Source organism: Podarcis melisellensis (genome assembly GCF_964234715.1).
Source record: "Podarcis melisellensis genome assembly, chromosome: 9".
In the NCBI taxonomy this organism is placed as follows: Eukaryota; Metazoa; Chordata; class Lepidosauria; order Squamata; family Lacertidae; genus Podarcis; species Podarcis melisellensis.
In genome coordinates, this window is record NC_138541.1 from 43,406,144 (window position 1) to 43,428,073 (window position 21,930).

General features: G+C 40.4%; 1 protein-coding gene across 1 annotated transcript in view; it reads left to right on the forward strand.

Annotated features, from left to right (window-relative positions):
* CPE (carboxypeptidase E) overlaps window positions 1-16,455 on the forward strand; it is a 63,338-nt gene extending 46,883 nt beyond the window's left edge. The window contains exons 2-9 of the mRNA XM_081926110.1: window positions 45-241; window positions 4,657-4,824; window positions 6,680-6,797; window positions 8,599-8,781; window positions 11,804-11,943; window positions 14,420-14,519; window positions 15,146-15,264; window positions 15,694-16,455. Of these exons, the coding sequence (XP_081782236.1) occupies window positions 45-241; window positions 4,657-4,824; window positions 6,680-6,797; window positions 8,599-8,781; window positions 11,804-11,943; window positions 14,420-14,519; window positions 15,146-15,264; window positions 15,694-15,792 (1,124 nt within the window). The 3' untranslated portion in view covers window positions 15,793-16,455. The remainder of the gene's footprint in view (window positions 1-44; window positions 242-4,656; window positions 4,825-6,679; window positions 6,798-8,598; window positions 8,782-11,803; window positions 11,944-14,419; window positions 14,520-15,145; window positions 15,265-15,693) is intronic.
* Window positions 16,456-21,930: the final 5,475 nt, after the last annotated feature.

The following is a 21,930-nucleotide window of genomic DNA, read 5'->3' on the forward strand; positions in this document are numbered from 1 at the left end:
GTTATGTGTATATGCCCAACACCACATTTTTCTTTGTGTTTTAGGGGAGCCAGAATTCAAATACGTTGGCAACATGCATGGAAATGAAGCCGTGGGAAGGGAGCTCCTCATCTTCTTAGCTCAGTACCTCTGCAATGAATACCAGAAGGGCAATGAGACTATCATCAACTTGATTCACAGCACACGTATCCACATCATGCCATCGCTGAATCCAGATGGCTTTGAGAAGGCAGCGTCACAGGTATGCAAACAGTAGCCACATAAGCAAATATTTGCATTAATAGAATTTGTCAAATGCATTACCAGTGGTATTATTGCTCAGTGAAGCAGATTTGAAATGAGAACCTTACAGTGGTGGCTAAAATCATCATTTATATTATGTCCTTGTGGATGAGATACAGGATGGAGTGATGGCCACCAACATGGCTTCAGCCCAGTATGCCTGAAGGAGTGTCTCCACCCCCATCGTTCAGCCCAGACACTGAGGTCTAGCTCTAAGGGCCTTCTGGTGGTTCCCTCACTGCGAGAAGCCAAGTTACAGGGAAACAGGCAGATTACAGGGAGCCAAGTTACAGGGAACTAGGCAGCTTTCTCGATAGTGACGCCTGCCCTGTGGAATGCCCTCCCATCAGATGTCAAGGAATAAACAACTATATGACTTTTAGAAGACATCTTCTAAGGCAGCCCTGTTTAAGGAAGTTTTAAATATTTTGTTGGAAGCTGCCCAGCCAGATTTATTTATATTTATAATATAAATAAATATATTATTATTTTATTATTATTATTATTGATTAGACAAATTCATGTAGGGTGAGGTTGTCCATTGCTACTAGCCACATAGGCTATGTTCTAGCTTCACTGCCTGAGGCAATATGGTGTGGTTAAGGTTCCCGATCATGAGTACAGACCCAGAACAGCATGTGCAGTTGTACATATGCAAAGTCATTTTTGTACATTCCTCCCAGCCTGCAGAAATTGGGGCCAGGGCCAGTGGATTGTCTCCTGATCTAATCCACACATTTATTGAATGTGTAGATTGGGACGTAAGAAGAGGGCTTGTTTCCCACCCTGACAATGACCTCCCCAAGGGCCTACTAGCTTTAGCAATGTAACTATAACATATACACTTGGATTATTCTGTGTGTGTCATGGGTGAAAGGCCACTTACATGACACTGTTCCTTAGTGGCTACAATGCCACAAACATTTGATTATAAAAAATCATACCAATCTCTAAGTGGCTTACTTCTTCTTCTTTGGCAATTACTTGTAGCTGAGTAAGATAGTCTTCCATAAACATGGTTTTAACAGTGAGTCCGTAAGTGACTGTGGAGGCCAATTCTGGATCCACATGTCCTTCCACAGTGGGGACATAGGTTTCTGGGCGGGAGTTGATTACGGTGAGTGTTTGCCAAACGTGCCTTCCTCTTAGTACATTTCTCGCTTCGATTCTGAGTTTGAGCATCTTCAAAGTCCATGATACCTTTGGTATAGGCTGTTCTCTAATTGGAGCGCTTGCAGGCCAGTGTTTAATAAAATCTCTAAGTGGCTTAGCTTACATAATGTGTGTAAATAGGCATTCATCGTTGTCATCCATGCCTGGTGCTATCTCACTTCCTCTCACTGGCATCCTGCATGGAGCATTTTGCAGATTTCACCTAGCTTCTTTCAATTTCAGATACATTGTACATGCAGTTAGAGCTATCCCAAAGTTACTTGCTGATAAGTGAGTCATGGTTGCCTTGAAACACCAATAAATTATAGATTAGGGATGTTCAGTGTGGGAGCACCCTCTGGTGGCTCCATGTTACATTTTCTCATGAACACCTTGCATTTAAACACAAATTGGCCCAAAGGAAAGCTTTTCTTTATCATATTTGTCCTGCATGTCTTATTCCAAGAACCAACATTGCTACTAATACTTTGATCAATACATAGTAGATGTGTGCATTTATCTCACATTGAACTATTATTTCTAAATTTCAAGGACTCCTAATTTTATACAGCAGTGAGGAAGTGGATATTAGAATGTCTACTCATTTTTTTAACCCATGTAATTTTCAATATCTAGTATGTATTTTGGAAATGTGTTTGTACGTTTGGACACCTTAAGATATCATAACCAAATTTTGTATGATGGTTCCTGAGATTGAGTAGCAGGTTTCTCTCTCTCTGGATACTGTTAGACACCCTTTTGACTGGAGATGACTGGTGGAACTTTTCAAAACTGCACTGATTTTAATCACTCTTTTCAAAACTGCAGTGATTATATATATATATATATATATATATATATATATATATATATATGCTTTCGTAGATTTTCACGGGTACAGGAATGCAGGTTTTGGTGTCCTCGGGTGTCTTCCCGTGTAAAAGTTGGGGTGTCTAGGCGACGTTTCGACGAGGTCTCACTCGTCATCTTCAGGCTGGTGCTTTCGGCTTCTTGTTACTGGAACAGTAACAAGAAGCCGAAAGCACCAGCCTGAAGATGACGAGTGAGACCTCGTCGAAACGTCGCCTAGACACCCCAACTTTTACACGGGAAGACACCCGAGGACACCAAAACCCATATATATATATATATATATATATATATATATATATATATATATATATGCTTTCGTAGATTTTCACGGGTACAGGAATGCAGGTTTTGGTGTCCTCGGGTGTCTTCCCGTGTAAAAGTTGGGGTGTCTAGGCGACGTTTCGACGAGGTCTCACTCGTCATCTTCAGGCTAGTGCTTTCGGCTTCTTGTTACTGGAACAGAGCAGGATCTCAGTGTTTGAGTTCCTATAAATACTGTTGAGGGGGTGTGGTGTATAGCCTCCAATGTTCTGGGCAGAGAGGAAGTTCCCAGGCTAGTGTGCCTTTTCTTCTTTTGTTCCTTAATTACTTGAGGGATATCTTGAGTGATTTCTTGAGTGATATCCTGAGTACCACTTAGGTGGGTCATTAGGTGTGGATTAGTTGCTAAAGTCTTTGTGTCTTGACCTCTTGAACTTTGTGAAGAGTTTTTCTGAGAAGATGGCTGTACTGCACTTAGTTGTGCTCTGGCTTGGCTTCGTGTATAGGGGCGAGCTGTGGTTTTGTGGCCTGTGTCAGCCAGATCTGTGTAGGGATTGCAGGGGGGTGCAGCATCCGGAGGTGCCACCATGGTTTGGCTACTGGATGGTGTCTGTAATTTATCTGTGGAGAGGGTCTGGGTTTGGGTCTGGTGTGGTTGATTGGTGATGGCGTTCTGTGTGCCTCTGGATCTGGTGTCAGTTTTTGTGGGGAGGGCTAATTTCCAGATGTCTGGCAAGCGGGATGTGTCGTCACGCTTGTTCATGTTGTGAGGGTGTTTCTCTATCTCGATGGCTTCCATGATTATTCTCTTATTCTCTTGTGATTATTCTCTCTTTTCCAACACATGAAAGAAACAGGACACGAAATTAATTTTGCAGATTCCAAATTGCTCTTTAACATGGAACATCACCACAAGAGAATAATCATGGAAGCCATCGAGATAGAGAAACACCCTCACAACATGAACAAGCGTGACGACACATCCCGCTTGCCAGACATCTGGAAATTAGCCCTCCCCACAAAAACTGACACCAGATCCAGAGGCACACAGAACGCCATCACCAATCAACCACACCAGACCCAAACCCAGACCCTCTCCACAGATAAATTACAGACACCATCCAGTAGCCAAACCATGGTGGCACCTCCGGATGCTGCACCCCCCTGCAATCCCTACACAGATCTGGCTGACACAGGCCACAAAACCACAGCTCGCCCCTATACACGAAGCCAAGCCAGAGCACAACTAAGTGCAGTACAGCCATCTTCTCAGAAAAACTCTTCACAAAGTTCAAGAGGTCAAGACACAAAGACTTTAGCAACTAATCCACACCTAATGACCCACCTAAGTGGTACTCAGGATATCACTCAAGAAATCACTCAAGATATCCCTCAAGTAATTAAGGAACAAAAGAAGAAAAGGCACACTAGCCTGGGAACTTCCTCTCTGCCCAGAACATTGGAGGCTATACACCACACCCCCTCAACAGTATTTATAGGAACTCAAACACTGAGATCCTGCTCTGTTCCAGTAACAAGAAGCCGAAAGCACCAGCCTGAAGATGACGAGTGAGACCTCGTCGAAACGTCGCCTAGACACCCCAACTTTTACACGGGAAGACACCCGAGGACACCAAAACCTGCATATATATATATATATATATATATATATATATATATATATATATATATATAATTCCTAAGCAGTGTCAGGTATGAGGCTGCTAGTTAGCTATATTTTTTGGTTAATTTTGTTTAATTCACTGTGGCTAAGCACCACAGAACTTGCGTATCAACTCAAACACAATTCTGTCAATGGAGACAGTGAGTGTCAGTCATCAAGTGAAGAATATGCATGTGTTAAATCAGCCACGAGAATCGGTGTGCTTCTGAGGACTAGATGCAGACACTGGCAAATGTTTCCAGAATGCCATGCTTTTGAATTTTTCTGAGAGTCTTTCAAGTCCTCACCAGACAACACAGTGATGAGCTAAATGGGCCATTTCTCATGGAAACTATGTTATACTATTAAATGATAGCATCAGTGCTATTTTCTAATAATCCCTCTTGATTACTTCTTCTTTTTAGCCTGGTGAACTGAAAGACTGGTTTGTTGGCCGAAGTAATGCCCAGGGAATAGACCTAAACCGAAATTTCCCTGACCTGGATAGAATAGTTTATGTCCATGAGAAAGAAGGAGGTCCAAATAATCACTTACTGAAAAGCCTGAAGAAAGCTGTGGATCAGAACCCAAAGGTAAATAATTGTAGTTTACCATCAGCGTTATAGACTGTCATCTGTTCAGAGAGTTCTATATGCCCTTCCAGTCAGGGGACTCAGCTACATTAATCAAAATATAGTGATTTGAATGCGCTATAAACATGCAACACCAAATGGCGCCAGATAGAACAAAAACCTTTCTATAATGATTTAATTTCTGACTTATTTATAGCGGTTTCTTTCCTGTGTGTAGATCCACCCAGGCATTAAAAAAAGAATCAATCCACGGGTGTTTGAAAATTTAATAAATAAAGCAGAATTAGGACAGAAAGTTGTATTGCTTCAAATATTTCAGCACATGATAAATCTTTCTAGATTTCCATAGCATGTTTCTTTCAGATGACTAGTTTTACTCTACAGAGCAAAGACCTCCCCCCCTTTTGGTACTCCTCTCCTTTTGTCTATGTGGTTGCAGATGGATATAGACAAATGGCCAGAACCTATGTATAATATGGTCGAGAACAAGGTGAAAACCAAAGGTTGTGCAAAATCCAGAGGAGTATTTTTTAAGGTTGCAACTTTAGGTCTTCTCTGGACCAGGAATGCTGAAAAGGCAAGCAGACAAGATCAGAACTAGGAATTCAAGATAAGATGGACAAGGGCTTCAGGACAGGACATGTTAGCGTTTTTAAGAGCATGATGCTAGAACATCTTTTTAAAGAGCATCATTTTTTCTTGCTAGAGTAGAGCAGAAAGGCATACTTGACCTCAAATGTACTCTCAACACTTCTTTGTTCATTTGTTTTAGTATATAATAATAATAATAATAATAATAATAATAATAATAATAATATTAAAAATAATAAATATTTACATAAATATTAGTATTTACAGGCCATTTTCCCATTGGAAGGCCCTCAAAGTGCCTTACGGTACAAACAAATACAGCCAAAGTCCAATGATCGCAATAATAAAACATTAAAATCAGAGAATACAAAGAACAGTAAAGTTAGGCAACAAAGAATATCAAAGAGGCCATAACAAAACATAAAATTCCTTAAGGCTAAAGGTCTGGCAGAATAAAAGTCTAGGCCACCCGATGACATGCTTCTAGAGTGGCATCTTTTCTCCCCTACAAATTCAACCTGCTGCTGCTTAGACATTCCCCAGAGATTCAGATCTCTCCGGAATATTCAGTTGGGCCCAAAGCCAGAAATGGGTGAAGGCAGCAGGGGACCTCTGTGGGCTTCTTCACATACACATATTGTGTGACTCGGAGGCCTAAATCCAACAGAGAATTAAGATGGCTGAAGCCTATTAATGTGTTGTGTTTAGGCCTAAGTCTACACTCAGCTGGGACGTGGGTGGTGCTGTGGGTTAAACCACAGAGCCTAGGGCTTGCTGATCGGAAGGTCGGCGGTTCGAATCCCTGTGACGGGGTGAGCTCCCATTGCTCGGTCCCTGCTCCTGCCAACCTAGCAGTTCGAAAACATGTCAAAGTGCAAGTAAATAAATAGGTACCACTCCGGTGGGAAGGTAAACAGCATTTCCATGCACTGCTCTGGTTCGCCAGAAGCGGCTTAGTCATGTTGCCCACATGACCCGGAAGCTGTATGCCGGCTCCCTCAGCCAATAAAGCGAGATGAGCACAGCAACCCGAGGGGTCCCTTTGTGTAATGCACCTATTAGTAAACTTGTGTGTTGTAATCATACATCAGCACCTTTTATTGGTACATCCTGAAGATATAATGTAATTCTAATTCAGTTTTCAGAAGTCATGGAATTTCACAGGACTCTAAATAAAGCTTATGTGTTAGCGCTTGTTATACAGTATTAACCTATTTACTGGCTTTGAAGTGCTGGTGAATAATACATGTTTCTTCTTCAATAGCTTGCACCTGAAACAAAAAGTGTAATTCACTGGATTATGGATATCCCCTTTGTGCTGTCTGCCAACCTCCATGGTGGGGACCTTGTAGCAAACTATCCTTATGATGAGACTCGAACTGGTATGTACAATACACTTGAATGTGCAATCTATTCATTTCTAAGGCATGTGAAATGTGCCATCATTTTGGAGCTATAGAAAGTTCAGTTTCCATAATTCTGTGGCAATATGTAATGTCTTCAGAAAGTTACAGTATTTCTGCATGCCACTGGCAGCTGATAGAATTACTGATCGCTGCTACAGTGTGAGAGTAAAGTTTAGAACAGGGGTAGGTAACCTAAGACCCGGGCGCCGGATCCAGCCCAATCGTCTTCCAAATCCAGCCTGCGAATGGTCCGGGAATCAGCGTGTTTTTACATGAGTAGAATGTGTGCTTTTATTTAATATGCATCTCTGGGTTATTTATGGGGCATAGGAATTCGTTCATTCCCTCCCCCCTCCAAAATATGGACCGGCCCCCTGCTGAAAGGTTTGCTGACCCCTGGTTTAGAATTACTGTAGACACCAGAAGTCAGCAGTGGAGGAAAGGTGGCCTCATTCAGCACCCTGCAAGGGCACGGTTGCTTACTAAAATGAGCCAGTTTCAAACTATGGTTTATAAAACTGGCTTGTTTCAACATTAACAGGTGAGAGTTTAGACATAATGCTAAACTATGGTTAATTTTTATCTTGGCCACACTGGGGAAAAGAGGGGAGGAGTGCACAAGTGAGAGGCTCATGCAAAAAAAATCATAGTTTATCATTATGGCCAAATCAGGTCTTCTAATAGTCACCCTTTAAACTTTCTGTTACCACAAGCATTGTTTCAGAAAACCTAGCTTTGTTTCTAGATCTATAATTAATAGGGAGCCTCAGCCAATGCTTGTTCTCTGGTGCATATATCTACAGATATATCACATTTGCACCCTACATCTTAAGTATACTTTAAAATATCTCATATGTAATCTTTATAAAATGTAAATGTGTAAATGTGTCCCTAAATGTTGGTGGCTAAATGACATATGTGAGACGAATGCACTCTGCTTTTGCCCTGTAACTTGAAACGACATCCACAGTATGAAGACTACATGGTGACCAGCTGATCCATGCCATTGTGCATCAATTAAAAATCCTAAAATTAAAATAAAAGTTGTGGAAATAACAACCATTTTATTTCTCTTTGCTGAGCATCAGGTAGTTGATCTCACCATATTTTATTTTTCTTAAGAAATACCGTATTTTTCGCTCTATAAGACGCACCAGACCATAAGACGCACCAAGTTTTTGAAGGAGGAAAACAAGAAAAAATATATTCTGAATCTCAGAAGCCAGAACAAGAGGGATTGCTGCGCAGTGAAAGCAGCGATCCCTCTTGCTGTTCTGGCTTCTGGGATAGCTGCATAGCCTGCATTCGCTCCATAAGACGCACACACATTTCCCTTTACTTTTTAGGGGGGGGGGAAGTGAGTCTTATAGAGCAAAAAATATGGTATTTGCAGATTAAAATGCATTATTCTTGCTCAGATAATTTTAACTGCAACGTGTCTGCCTGATTTTTAGGTGTAATGTGTCTAGATTTAAATCAATACAAATAAGGACAGTTTTAGCTACCTTTGTTTTTGTATTCATGATTGTTTTATTGTTTTGAGCTGTTTTATTGAACTTAGATTTATTGTTTTAAATGGCTCTGATAATTGTTTAAAAATGGAAAGTAGTCTAAAAATGATTTTAAATAAATAAATTAAGTGCATCCAGCCTTTTTACTATGAGACTTCCCCCACCCCCAATAGTAAATACTTTGGGCAAAAGCAACAGACACAGAACAACATAGAAAAAAATAAGTCTATCTGTTCCTCTACATGTTTTTGGTTTTCTTTCCTCAGGCAGTGCACATGAATACAGCTCCTGCCCAGATGATGCTATTTTCCAAAGCTTAGCTCGAAGCTATTCATCCTTTAATCCCGCCATGTCTGATCCAAACAGGCCACCGTGTCGCAAGAATGATGACGACAGCAGTTTCATAGATGGAACAACCAATGGTGGGGCTTGGTACAGTGTCCCAGGAGGTTTGTGTCAATGCGTTACGATACTTCAGAGATTCGTTTATTGTAGAGAATAACAATTACAGTGTATACACATACACCAACACATGTGAATGGACAGTGGGTCTCAGCAGCAAATCAACTGCTGCTTCCCTTCGCTGGAGCTAAAACTTGCAACTTTAAAAAATTTGCCTCCACTTATGTAAGTCTAACTTGGCAAAATGTATTACTGTTCCGTCAACACCTTTGCACATCTCTATAGAGATAAATGTGTCTTCTGAAAGCTCATCTCTCAAATGTGATGAGAGAAGTGGCCCTCTGGGAATAAATGATTTGTACTCACAACAATCAGTGACAGTCATACTGACTGTTACCTACCTTGCTATTTCTTGTATCTACTACAAAAGTATCCCGACATGGTAGAGGTTAACCACCAAGTAATTTGGAGGGATAAACCCTGCCACACAAAAAGCTTAATATGTGACCAGAGAGAGGATGTAAGAGGCAGAGGAGAGGGGGGAAACAGCTATGCATATATACCATAAAACTCGAAAGCTTCTTTGTTCAGTTGTACAGGATAACAAGGTACAAAGAAGGACAGGCCTTCCTGTGCCTTGAAAATAGTTAAGCAGAATGACAAATTTCAAGAAGAGCAACTTTTCTCAGCACTGCTTGCACCTGTTGAATAAACTATTGAAGACATAGAAGTACCTGGTCACCTTGCATGTATAGATGAATATGAGTGAAACAGTCAATTTTCCCCAAGACACATAATAGCCAGACATTGGAGGGTTTTCCTCTGCTTTTAAGCACCCCTGAGCATTGCTAGTCTGTATTCCTAAAAGGGCTCCCAAAGTGCAGGATTAAGGGACTCTAATCTGATTCTCCTGCACAGAAATAGCACCAGCAAGAAGATTACCTTGTCCTGCAGCCAGACTGCATTTTCAATGCTGATGGATATATTCCTGTACATTAGCTGCTTAAGTCCTATTGAAGTCAATAGGAGCAAAGCAACTTTACAGGCTGCAGGACTGTGGCCTTTGCTTTTAAGGTGTTAGCCTAGTCTGCAACTCTTGCAGCTGTTACTCATTTTAATAAAATTATTATTGTTGGGCACACAACGAACATTCGTGGCATAGGTTTTACTATAGCAAATGGAGGCTTTGTATAGTCCTGCATTGCATGTCCTGCATGCAATGCTGTGACACATTATGAAATTAGCAGACTTTTGTAATGTAGGGCCGACTTAAAAATGTGGAGTTGTACTGTAGTCAACTAAGTCCCACTCAGAGTAGACTCAGTAAAAGCAATGGTGCTAAGTTGGTCATGTCCATCAGTGGGTCTACTCTAAGTAGGACTAGTCTAGAATACCACCCTCAAGGTCTAAGGCTGTAATCCTAACCCTACTTACCTGGGAGTAAGCCCCACTGAATACAATAAGTCTTAATTCTGAGTAGGCATGGTTAGGATTTCACTGTCATTTGCATTGCACATTCATCTTAACATTTATGCAAAATGTATTTACAGTGAATTGCATCAATATCACATTTTCCTTAAGCTTTATTTGTTTTTTAAATGGAGCACTGTTGATTTATTATTTTATTTTATTTTATTTTATTTTCCCGGAGGTTTCAGGGCGGTTCACAGATAAGATCAACATAAAAACCACAATATATATAATCAAAATAAAAACAACAACCCAATAACAGTGTTTAACAGTCTTTATTGTGAAAATAACCTTCTGGTACACTGCCTAGAGTTTGCTGGAGATATCAATCTTCAAGTGTCACAGAGTATTTAGCTGCCACATTTAAAATATTTGGTATATATGAAAAACAAAATGTAGCCAAAATCTGGAGACTTGAATGCACGGTTGTCAAGTTGGACATTACTGACAATCTTTTCAAGGAAGCCCCGCCCCCTAAACTCAGGCTTACTTTCGTTTGTCTCCTGTTCTTGACCCTGATGATAAGAGAGAACCTACATTCAGGTCTGCACCTCACCATTCAGGTGATCACTGCTGACTATGGTGAGCTCTATGTAGGACATTTCAACTATGTCGGCATTAGAACATTCTGTATATTTAGTTCTTGATCCAGAAGGAGATGCATATACAGAAGCCTGCTCCTATTCATTCATTCACTCACTCATTCATTCATCACCCCACTTCTTCCGTCCTTTTTTATTGGTGAGCATATGTCTTTGATTGGTTCATAATGTCTTAAACATGTGCAGCTGGTAATGTGTACTGTCGACACACATTTTAACATTGGCTCCAACATTTTAAAGTCTCCTCCACATCATTAGCACTGGTACATTGCCTTTGGTTTTTCTTTTTGGTGAATTGCAGGATTAGGAAGAAACCCCTGTTTCAAATTATTTCTTGAAGCTTCATTGGCTGTGCCACTATCTGTCATTTGCATGTTTTATTGTACACATAATAATATGTTTCCTTGTTCATCTGGAATTAATTGAACTATACCTGGAAACTGTTTTTTTGGCTTCCGAAAATAGAACTTTTCGAGCCAAATGTATCTCAGTGGAATATACGCACCAGATGCAATATTAGGCTTCATACAATCATTACACAGAGCTGTGACTGCCAAGATATTCATTGCACGAAGTTAGCCATTTCGGCGCGTTATGTATCTGACTTGAGTTCAAGAATCACATATTGAGTGAATTGTTAGCTGCCCAGGGAGTTTTATATACTGAAGGGCAGCGTGAATACTTCAAGCAAATAAGAAATAAACATTAGCTCTGATTCTCCTACATTATACATCTGCTTATCTCTGGGTGGCCTTTGGCTAATTTACATTAAGTTGAGAGGACAATATTTCTGAAAATTTTGATGCCATGGAGAAAACCATTCTTAAAATTGAAAAAACCCACAAACAACTCTGAAATATATGTGTGAGACTTTTAAAAACACAGGGCTGGAGACCTGCTTTCGAGATTACACAGAGACATCTTTAAAGTCCTGTTTTCATTGCATAGAACTCAATGCTTGTCCAAATGTCAACCTGTCTGTATGCTTATAATGCAGGCATGCAGGACTTCAACTACCTCAGCAGCAATTGTTTTGAAATCACTGTGGAGCTTAGCTGTGAAAAATTCCCTCCAGAGGAAACACTGAAGAGTTACTGGGAGGACAACAAGAATTCACTTATCAATTATATTGAGCAGGTAAAAGAGAAGTAGGAAGGGCAAGTTATGGCATGAGTGGGGCAGGAACCAACCCCAGATTAGTTATGTCCGGTTGTTCATCAATAGTTAAACAGTCTTCTGCTTAGTTGCACTCTATATGCTCAGACTGGGGATTTAATCACATATTGATCTATGTTCAAACCACTTCAAAACATGATTATGAACCTAACCACACGAGGTTACCTTTTTACATGAAAGCTTAACCACAGTAGAATGGCGAGGAAAGATTACCATGTGATAATGGTTTTCTCTCAGAAACAATTGCATAAATTCTGCCCCTGCTTGGGGATTTGAGAATAGAATGTGTTCTTGCACTGAAATGTCAGTCCTGTTTACAAAAGATTTATTAAAAGTTGTTAACTTTTAGCTGAGAGCACTAGTTTTCTGAATCACCAGCACTGTATTACAGGTCAAACAAAAGGCTCATTCAGGCTTTCTAATCCATCACACAACTGCAATAGCAAGAGAGGGGATGAGTGTACACACTCTTCCATGAGTTGGAGGCAGGTATCTGAATTGGGGAGTCTGCTATACTCATGTATCCTCCCAAGGCAGTGAGAGTCCTTGGGAGATCAGGACTCCAAATTGTATGGGAGCTTACACAAGTTCAAAAGTTTACCTACTTCAGTAGCTATTCCTCTGCCTTGTGGAGGGAAGTCGGGTGAAGCTAGAGCTTTGGCCTTGTTGCATGAGGAATCTGAATGCCTGACTAGGTCTAATGCATCAGATCCCTCAGAATATCTGCTATTATTTCTAAAAATGGTTGTCACTTGTACTGTTCCCGAGTATGGTCATCTCACCGTGGTGGGAAAAGTATACAGGGTGGCATCTGACCAAATCAGAGTAGTCTCATTTAAATTAATTGCCTTAGGGTCTACTCTGCATACTACTTAGATGCGGTCTATACAGACTAACAACACAGTAAGGTAAAAAGGCAGAGGACCCTGGACGGTTAAGTCCAGTCAAAGGCGACTATGGGGTTGCAGTGCTCATCTCGCTTCAGGCCAAGGGAGCCAGTGTTTGTCCATAGAGAGCTTTCCAGGTCATGTGGTCAGCATGACTAAACCGCTTCTGGCGCAATGGAACACCGTGACGGAAGCCAGAGTGCATGGAAACACTGTTTTTCCACCGCAGTTTATCTACTTGCACTGGTGTGCTTTTGAACTGCTAGGTTGGCAGAAGCCGGGAAAGAGAAATGGGAGCTCACCCGGTCAGGGGGATTCGAACCACCAACCTTCTGTTTGGCAAGCCCAAAAGGCTCAGTGGCTTAGACCACAGCTCCACCCGCAACACAGTGCCATGCAGGTACACTCAGAAACAAATCTTGTTGCCCTGTGAGGCTTACTCACCAAGAGTATCTGCATAAGAATTGCAATTTAAATTTCATATTGTTCTTGCAACAGGATATGCTTACTTGCTGTAACTATGAGAAGTAATAGATTGTAAAACTGCAAGGGTGAACACTTCCCAGTATTGGCATCATAATCATATATTACAGGATTTGATTAGAGATCAATCACAGCACTGTAATCAGCACCCAGAAACCTTCTGTTTCGTAAATAGTTTCTCCAAGGGGAAAATCCATATAGAAGAATTATTGGTTTGTTACGCTTTGTCGTTTAATCCCAAGCTAGAGGAAATTCTGTAACTGGTACTATGATGCACTCAGTGTAGTTTACTAGTAAAACTAGAGACGAATAAAAACACATTTAAAACTAGCTTTTCTAGGGAGGAAATGCCCAGTTTGCCAAATAAAATATTCCCAGGGACTGACTCATTCAGTCATGCCTATTTAATTCTTTGTAAAATGTATACAGAGGGCATTGCAGGCTTTCACCCTTTACTACAAGATAACTTTGTTAACTGTTAGGCACTTACTGTTTCACATAGAATCATCTGCAAAGATTCTGCAAACTAGAACAGCCTTATGTAGACAATATGTTTTTATTTTGTTTTGCTGCTGCAATGTTACCTTCTGTGTTTCTGGAGTTTATGAACTTCCAGCTAGTGGAGAAGGTGTCCCAACATAAGACATGTCATGCCTGGACTCAAAGTTCTGCACTCTTTTGCTTGGAAGCCCCTGGTTAAAAGCCCAGCCATTAATGCACCAAATGGGCTTAGTCAAGCCACTGGCTGCATTCAGATAACCATATCTCAGCTTAATTGAGTAAGCCAAACTATGAATGACCCTTTTGCTCGCACATACAGCCACTTCGCTCAAAGACGTCTCTATTTAACCATAGTTTCCTGATTTGTCCAAACCATAAAACAAGGATTAACCACTTTGGAACAAGCCGGAGTATCAACCTGCAGTTTTGAAGGGGTGTCTCTGACTGAATGCACCATATTTAACATGAGGGCAATATTGGCCTACCTCACAGGGCTCAAAAGATTATTTAACAGAGAGCACATAAGAAAATACAGACTATTGATAACAAAGAAATATTTTTTTCAGATCCATCGTGGGGTGAAAGGATTTGTTAGAGATCTTCAGGGCAATCCCATTGCTAATGCCACCATTTCTGTAGAGGGACTAAACCATGACATTACTTCAGGTAAGTTATGTCATATGCGATACATTTAAACAGGTGATGGCAGGGGCTTATATAATGGGTGCATGTCAAGAATAGAATCACATTCTCTCTCTCCACCACTCCCAATTCCATATATACTATTAGTCAAACTCAGAACAGCTCCCACGGCTCCTGCCTCTTTCAAGATGTTGAGGCATCTGAGCTCCAATTTTGGCGCCAACAGGATGTTCGCCAGAACCCCACCTTTTGCTTCCTTGATTGACGCCTTTCCCTGACCCTCGTTAACCTATGAGCATGGGGAGGTTCTGGCTGTCGTCCTACCTCTTCCTCTGACGAATCATTCCCCACCCCCACCCCGTGATATTGTCAGAGACTGCTTATCAGTGACTTGGCCTCTCTCCAGCCTCCTTTCGCTTTCATGAGAATTTATCTCTTCTTCTCCTGCTGAGGAGGAAGCGGGTTGCTGGTGACTAGTTTCAAACTGCTGAGAAGGAAGCAAAACTACTTCTTCCTCCACTGACTCTCTGTTCCTCTCATTGTCGCTCTGGGAAGCTCTGTCCCTGACAAGCAGTAAAGAAACCAAAGTAGACCCTGCATATCTAAAGGTTGCCCCTGCTGGTTTTAGAATATTTCTGCTTTTTCCACAGCTAAGGATGGTGATTACTGGAGATTGCTCGTACCTGGAAACTATAAAGTGACTGGCTCTGCACCAGGTTATCTAGCAATAACTAAAAAAGTGGCTGTTCCCTTCAGTCCTGCCATAAGGGTAAGTACTGCCTGGTTGGTGTAGCCTTGTATTGCATGCCAGTGACTTCATATTGGTTAGATGTATATTGTGCAATAATATGATGCCCACAAGGTAACCTCATAGGCTCTCTGTGTAATATTCAGGGCCTTTTAACATTCCTGGTGTGGGAGCATAGAAGGTGAACATTTGATGTGTTATTATTTATTCAATTTATACCCCGCCATTCCTCTTAAATCGGAGAAAGCATCTTTATGTTTCTTCAGAAGTAAGACCCACTGTGTTCAGGGAAGTTTGCTTTCAAGTTAACAGGCATAAGACTGCAGCCCCTACCATGAAAGCCATTTCATCGATTTCTGAGGTCCTAAATTTCAGGATGTTACTTCAATTAAAAAGTACAACGTGCATAAAAAATCTTGTTTTTTATTTTATTATTTTTCTCATGCCTAGGTTGATTTTGACCTGGAATCTCTGTCCGAAAGAAAAGAAGAAGAAAAGGAAGAGTTAATGGAATGGTGGAAGATGATGTCAGAAACATTAAATTTTTAAGCGGAAGCTCTGAATTTACAGCTTTTAATCTATTATGTGTTGACTTAGTATACTGTACTGTGGAAAGTCCCTATATTTTAGATTTTGTGTAGCTCACAATATTTAACTTGAGTTTTTTGAGTATTTTTTTTAAAAAAAATCAGTAATCTGCTCTACATAAAAACAAATTGCTAGATACTTTCATGCCATTGTTTGCAATCCTACATATTCAACATAGGGAAAGAATATCTGAATGAATGTCTCATCTACCTAACTTGAATACAAATCCTGAATGTGTAGGGCAAGCACGATGATGATAATAATACTAAACACACTATAGTAATTAGCAGTCACTTGCAACTTCTGCTGCTGATATGTGGCAGTGCAGGTGAGCAGATGATGTTTTCTAATGTCTCATGAAATAATGGCACTGCAAATGTATGCAGTAAAAACTTGGTGTTGTAAGTAATGCTTTACTACAATTAAAGTTTGTTTATGTCTCTGTGGAAGAGCCATGTAAAATAAGTATAATGACTTGGGTTTCATCTACTCACATGGAAATAACTTTCATCATTCTTATTTAAAAGCAAAGAGGAATAGTACAACTTTTTCCCTTACTCTGTCCAATAATGTTCCCAAGTAACTTGGTAATCAGATTAAAATTTCTGGATGGATAAAGAATAACCCTATAGTGACTGCATGTTGTTTTCTCTGCTTGCAGTGTATTCTGCTATCCCATTTGTCAGCAGTTGTTTGTGTATTAAGTAGACATGAGTTGCATGAAATGATGTCTGTATAATTTGCACAAAGAGCAAAATATTAACCCAAAAGCTGCCTGACCCACTGGACTGGAAATTCAGTACGTGGCATGTGCTCCTAAAAGCCCAACCCCAAACAAATTTACTCAAAAGCACCAAGTTTAGTGGAACATGCTTCTCATAAGCTGAAATGAATAGTTTGGATTCTAAGGGTGTGTCTACTCAAATGAGTTTGCAGATGATCAGTATTTTGCAGGTCAGCGATTGCAGTTCAGGGGAGCAATCCCTGTTTCGATCAGTGCCGGTCCACACAAACAAGCCAGATCGAGATATAACACAAAACCAACAACTTGCCATAACAGACTGGTAGGTCAGTATCTGCAACAGCAAGCAGAGCAGCCATGATGGTTTCTGTGCTGCACTTCCCAGTATATCACTCCTGTTGCTGGTCAGCAGTGACATCTGAAGTGCTCTTAGTGAAACAGATGGCATTGTTAATGAGGAACATTGGGCTATACATTGGACCATACTTCAAATCCTTGAAAACCTCTATCTGGCTGAAGAGACAACAATGAGCTTGCAGAACTTCAATTAATATTTAAGAACTATACTGCAACAAAGAAACATGCTGTGTGGGATCAAGCAATCATTTTGTTTCCCTAACAATGTGCCTCTAGAACTCTATCAACATATCCCACTAGTTTGTATATAACTCACTATAAAACAACCCAAACATGAGAAACAATAAATGCAAATACATTTTAATCATGAAGATAAGCATATTGTGCTCAAACACAGCTGGAGAAATTATTCTGACATTTATTGCAAAAGATCTTGACACCTGGTGAGTGGTAATGAAGACGCTATGAATTTGAAGCTCGTTAGTCATTGTACTTAACTCTACTAATTTCCCCATTTTGAAGCAAAGCCAGAAAATGCAGCCATACTCCTGTCATGCAGCTGTATAGTAGACTCTGTGTCTAATGCTAGTGCAGATGTTACATCCTGTTGAACCTCAAAATGGGTTTCTAGTCTAACTTATAACATGTGTATATAATATATTCTTTTCATGTTGAAGTAATGAAACATAACTGTCTTATAAATTGTCTCTTTGGTTTTCCTTTGGTACTAACTGCACCAAAAGATTTTTAAATGGCAGACGTCTTTGCTATGAGAATCCATGGAGACAAAGAGGCAATAACTCAAGGCTAAACAACTTTCTTTCCACGGAGTGGGTTCCAATTTCATTCCCTGTCGCCTCCTGTTATAGTATATCACCTAGCAAGGTGACCTCTTCCTGTGAACCTGGAGGGCCACTGTGAGTCATTGTCCCAGTTTGCTCAACTTCTTAAGCATGGTGACTTGGACAAAACATAGTTTCACTTTCCACAAAATGTGCCTTGTCATTATATATACAGAACATCATGGTTTAAAGCAAACAACAGTTAAGCATGCCAGCTTCATAAACCCTGGTTTGAATTCTGATGAAAGTTTCCTTTAGAAACACAAGAACAGCTTGCTGGATGAGGCCAGTGGTCCACCTATTCCAGCCCTGTTCTCACTGTTGCCAACCAGATGCTTATGGGAAACCTGGAAGCAGGATCCATGTTCAACAACCATCTCCCCTCCTGCACTTTCTAGCAGCCGGTATTCAGAATCTTATTGCCTCCAATAGTGAAGACAGTTTTAAACAATGACCTCTCATTTATACCTAATGCTGCTCCAGAATTCATTGAAAGAAAAATTGAACTGAAAAGTTCTCTCCCAGCTGCATGGGAGGAGATGGGGTTAGGGAGTGCATAAAGTCAAGATTCAGTGGCTCATTCCTGCTTGTTTACATGGTACTAAACCATTGGTTGTGCATCATGTGGTGTGAATTTGGCCAGGGTGGACAGCACTGGTCTAGATGTGCCACTGGCCTTTGAGCCCTTCCAGAAAGCCTTTTTATTATTGCGCATTCATGATGATTTGTGTTCATGATGGCATAGGGCTGGTTATACACAACCCCACTTTCAATGCTCTTTGCGCCCGCAAATGTTTCAGGACAGATGTACTTCTTCGTTTCCTATCAGTGTGCAGCCCATAGCTTCCTGCTTAAATCTTGTGACTTTTCATAGCACAAGAGTTCAGGTGAGTGGGTGTTGTCCCACTTTTGTTTATTTATTTATAAAAGCATTTCTTTATTGCCATATGAGAGAAAAGAAATATCAGGGCTGTGTACAATGGCAAAACATAAAACACCATCAAAACAACGCAAATGGTTCTGCTAAAGCTGGAGAGTGCCCTTCCAGATGGCAATAATGCCATACCATTGGGGAGGCACTGCAGAACAATCCATAATGCAGAATGATGTGTGAATGGTTCAGTATAAATCCTCCACTGATACACTATTATTGCATCAATGAAATGTTGCAGAATACACTACAAAAACAAAAAACAAAAAACTAGAACCCACACCAGTGTATAGGGAGTCCATCCTTCTGCTTCCAGTCCTTGCTCTCTTTTCAACAAGGATGCCAAGGTAACAGGAGGAAGAGCCGAGCTGCTGCCATCATACAGTGTGCTTGGGAGATGGTATCTCAAGAGTCCACAAGCAGCTGGGCTGATATGTGCAGGTCCCTGAAATATTTAGGGCATTTCTACATGGTGACCATTTCTAACAGGAGCAAAAACCACAATGAGCATATATAACACTACAAATATTGGATTGAATGATCCACTGCAATCTCTTGGAATTCTGGTTCAGTGCATTTCTTCCATGGTCTATTCAGGATAATGCCACCGTTCCTCGTAACCCTACCTGCTTCTGAAGACCGGAGTGGGAATGAAGACAGCTGAAACAATAGTGGCCACATCAATGCCTGGCACCAGTACAGGCAGCATTTGCGACCCTTCCCTGCCCTTCTCCTCTGATGCTTAGCGTAGCCTGAGGCTTATAGTGAGTGAGCCACTATGTATTTCCTGAATGGCATCAGCTACAAACACAAGTTCCTTAATTCACAAAAAGTCCTTTGCTAAAAGTTATGAAAAAGAAAGTTATGAAAAACAAAATAAAATGCAGAATTGGAGTGAAGGCCTTTGATCAGGCTTATTTTTCATTTCTCTAGTATAGAGATGGGGAACCTGTGATCCTCCAGATACTGCTGGCCTATAACTCCCATGCTGGCCATGCTGGTTGAGGCTGATGGCAGCTGGAGTCTCAACAACATCTAGAAGACCACAAGTTCCACACTTGAGAAATGCAGAAGCAATGGAAAATAAGCCTCTTCAAATGCTTGAACTCCAACTTTAGTGGCTAGAAACACAAGCAATGAAAAACAAGTCTCATCCAAGGCTAGCAGTAAAAAATAGAGCCTGTCATGTTGTCTTTTGCATTGCCTAAGTAAAGCTTAGGCAATGAATATCCATAGGATAGTTTATAATACACTATCTTATTTTAGGACACCAGACATTTGCATAATGTTCTGATCAGTATTTATTTGTGCTTTTTGTTTTTAAAACCCACTAGATGTAGCTTGAAATATTTTTTTCTGAGCTAAGGGAAAATAGAAATGTGGAAGGCATCTTGAACTAGGTCACTAGCTGTTTGTTTACTAGTGAGGTGGGTACTGTTAAAAGGTGCCAATGCAAATCCAAATTCACAAGGAAAGTATTCATTGCTTCATATTATCTAAATTCCTGGAACTGCACACTGCCAAATAGCTAGGTCTAGACAGAGAAATCCACGTACACACTAAGACTGGCCAGTCTGGATATAAGCAGAATTTGATCTGACCAAGGAAGTACGTATGCAAGAAAATATGGGCATTTAGACATCTGAAATGAATTGGCACCAGAAAGTTGTACCAATGCAATCGAGATAGGAAATGAAAAGCCTGTGCTTTGAACAACACCATTTCCCCACTAGCAGATATATACTCATATTTGCTGTGCGGCAAGACTCTTCCTCATGGTGAGTTAGATCCGTTGCCAGTGCAGCAAGCATCTGAAAATGGGGACCATGGGACAGGGCCAAGTGTACGAGCCCTTCTTTTTTGGCTGGGTGACAACTGGGGAAGACAGAGAGGCAGACTTAGAATGTAACTCTGTATACCTTTATTAGGGTTTAGAAAGTTGGGGCTTGGTTAATGCTTAGAAATAAATGTGAGAGCACTGGGCTGCACCCAGTTATGTTCTACTCAGAGTAGAGCGATTGAAATTAATGGATCCAAGTTAGTCATGTCCATAAGTTTTAATGGGTCTGTTAGCATGACGCAACTCACAGTTTGGCATTAATAACAACAGGTGGTTGAAATTAATGGACTTAACTTAGTCATGTTCATTAATTTCAGTCGGTCTACTATGAGTAAAGCCTAGTTGACTATCACCCAATAAGGTTATTGCTTACTAGCCTATCAGGCCATTCACATACATAAGACAACAATAACGACAAAACAGGAACATACGGAATGCATTAAGTCATGTTAAAATGTGATTAAAAATTATATCATTACAAATAGTTGGCATGTATTAGCATATATTATCATCCAAGATGGTAAGCATCTTCTCCTTTCCTAAAGCCAATTTTACAAATTTCAGTGTCCTTGATGTCAGGCGGTAATCTGTTCTGGCAAACAGGAATAAGAATTTTGCTTAACAGAGAGTTATTACTAATCCTAACAATAAGGGGTTCAAGGCAACAGATCCAAATACAAAGCGCATTCTAATAAAAAGTGTATCAGAACCTTTAGGGCATCCGGCAGGACAACGTTTAGCCACCCCATACTGAGCAGTTTCATGTCCCATAACCTCCATCAACTGTAAAGAATTCAATCTGTATTTGTTTAAAAATTAGGGGTGAATATTTCGGTTCCTCTCTGTTTCTCATTTTACTTATCCTAAGTTTGGTTCTCCACATTTCCACACCAGTTTCCAATTTTCTTTTTTAAAGTCCCCATGAAACTTCAACCAGATCTCTGGATGCTTGCAAAATACTCAGCTTCCTATCTTTTTCTTAACTTTTAAAAATGTCATCTGTTTCCTCCTTAGTACTCCTTTTCAGTGATGCATTTCCTCTTCCCTGACATTTAACTCATAGGTACAGTACTAGATTTTTGTTTAGAGGCTTGCTTTATTCTTAGTGATCACTAGGTGGAGACATATGTCTGCATACAAACATATTGCAAGAGAAACCTACTGTAATTTCTTCTTTTGATAAACTTGTTGAATATATTAAGGCAGATTTACTAAGAGTATGCACTGGGTACAATATCCATCTCATATTTGTATCTGTAGCAGTGGGAAGCAAACTGATCTGTTTTGGATCCACTCTGTGTCTTCCCCATTTCCCATTCCTAAAACAGATCTGCTAGATTGAATGCTCTGTCTCTTCCCTATTGACTATAATAGTGAATCTAAAAAA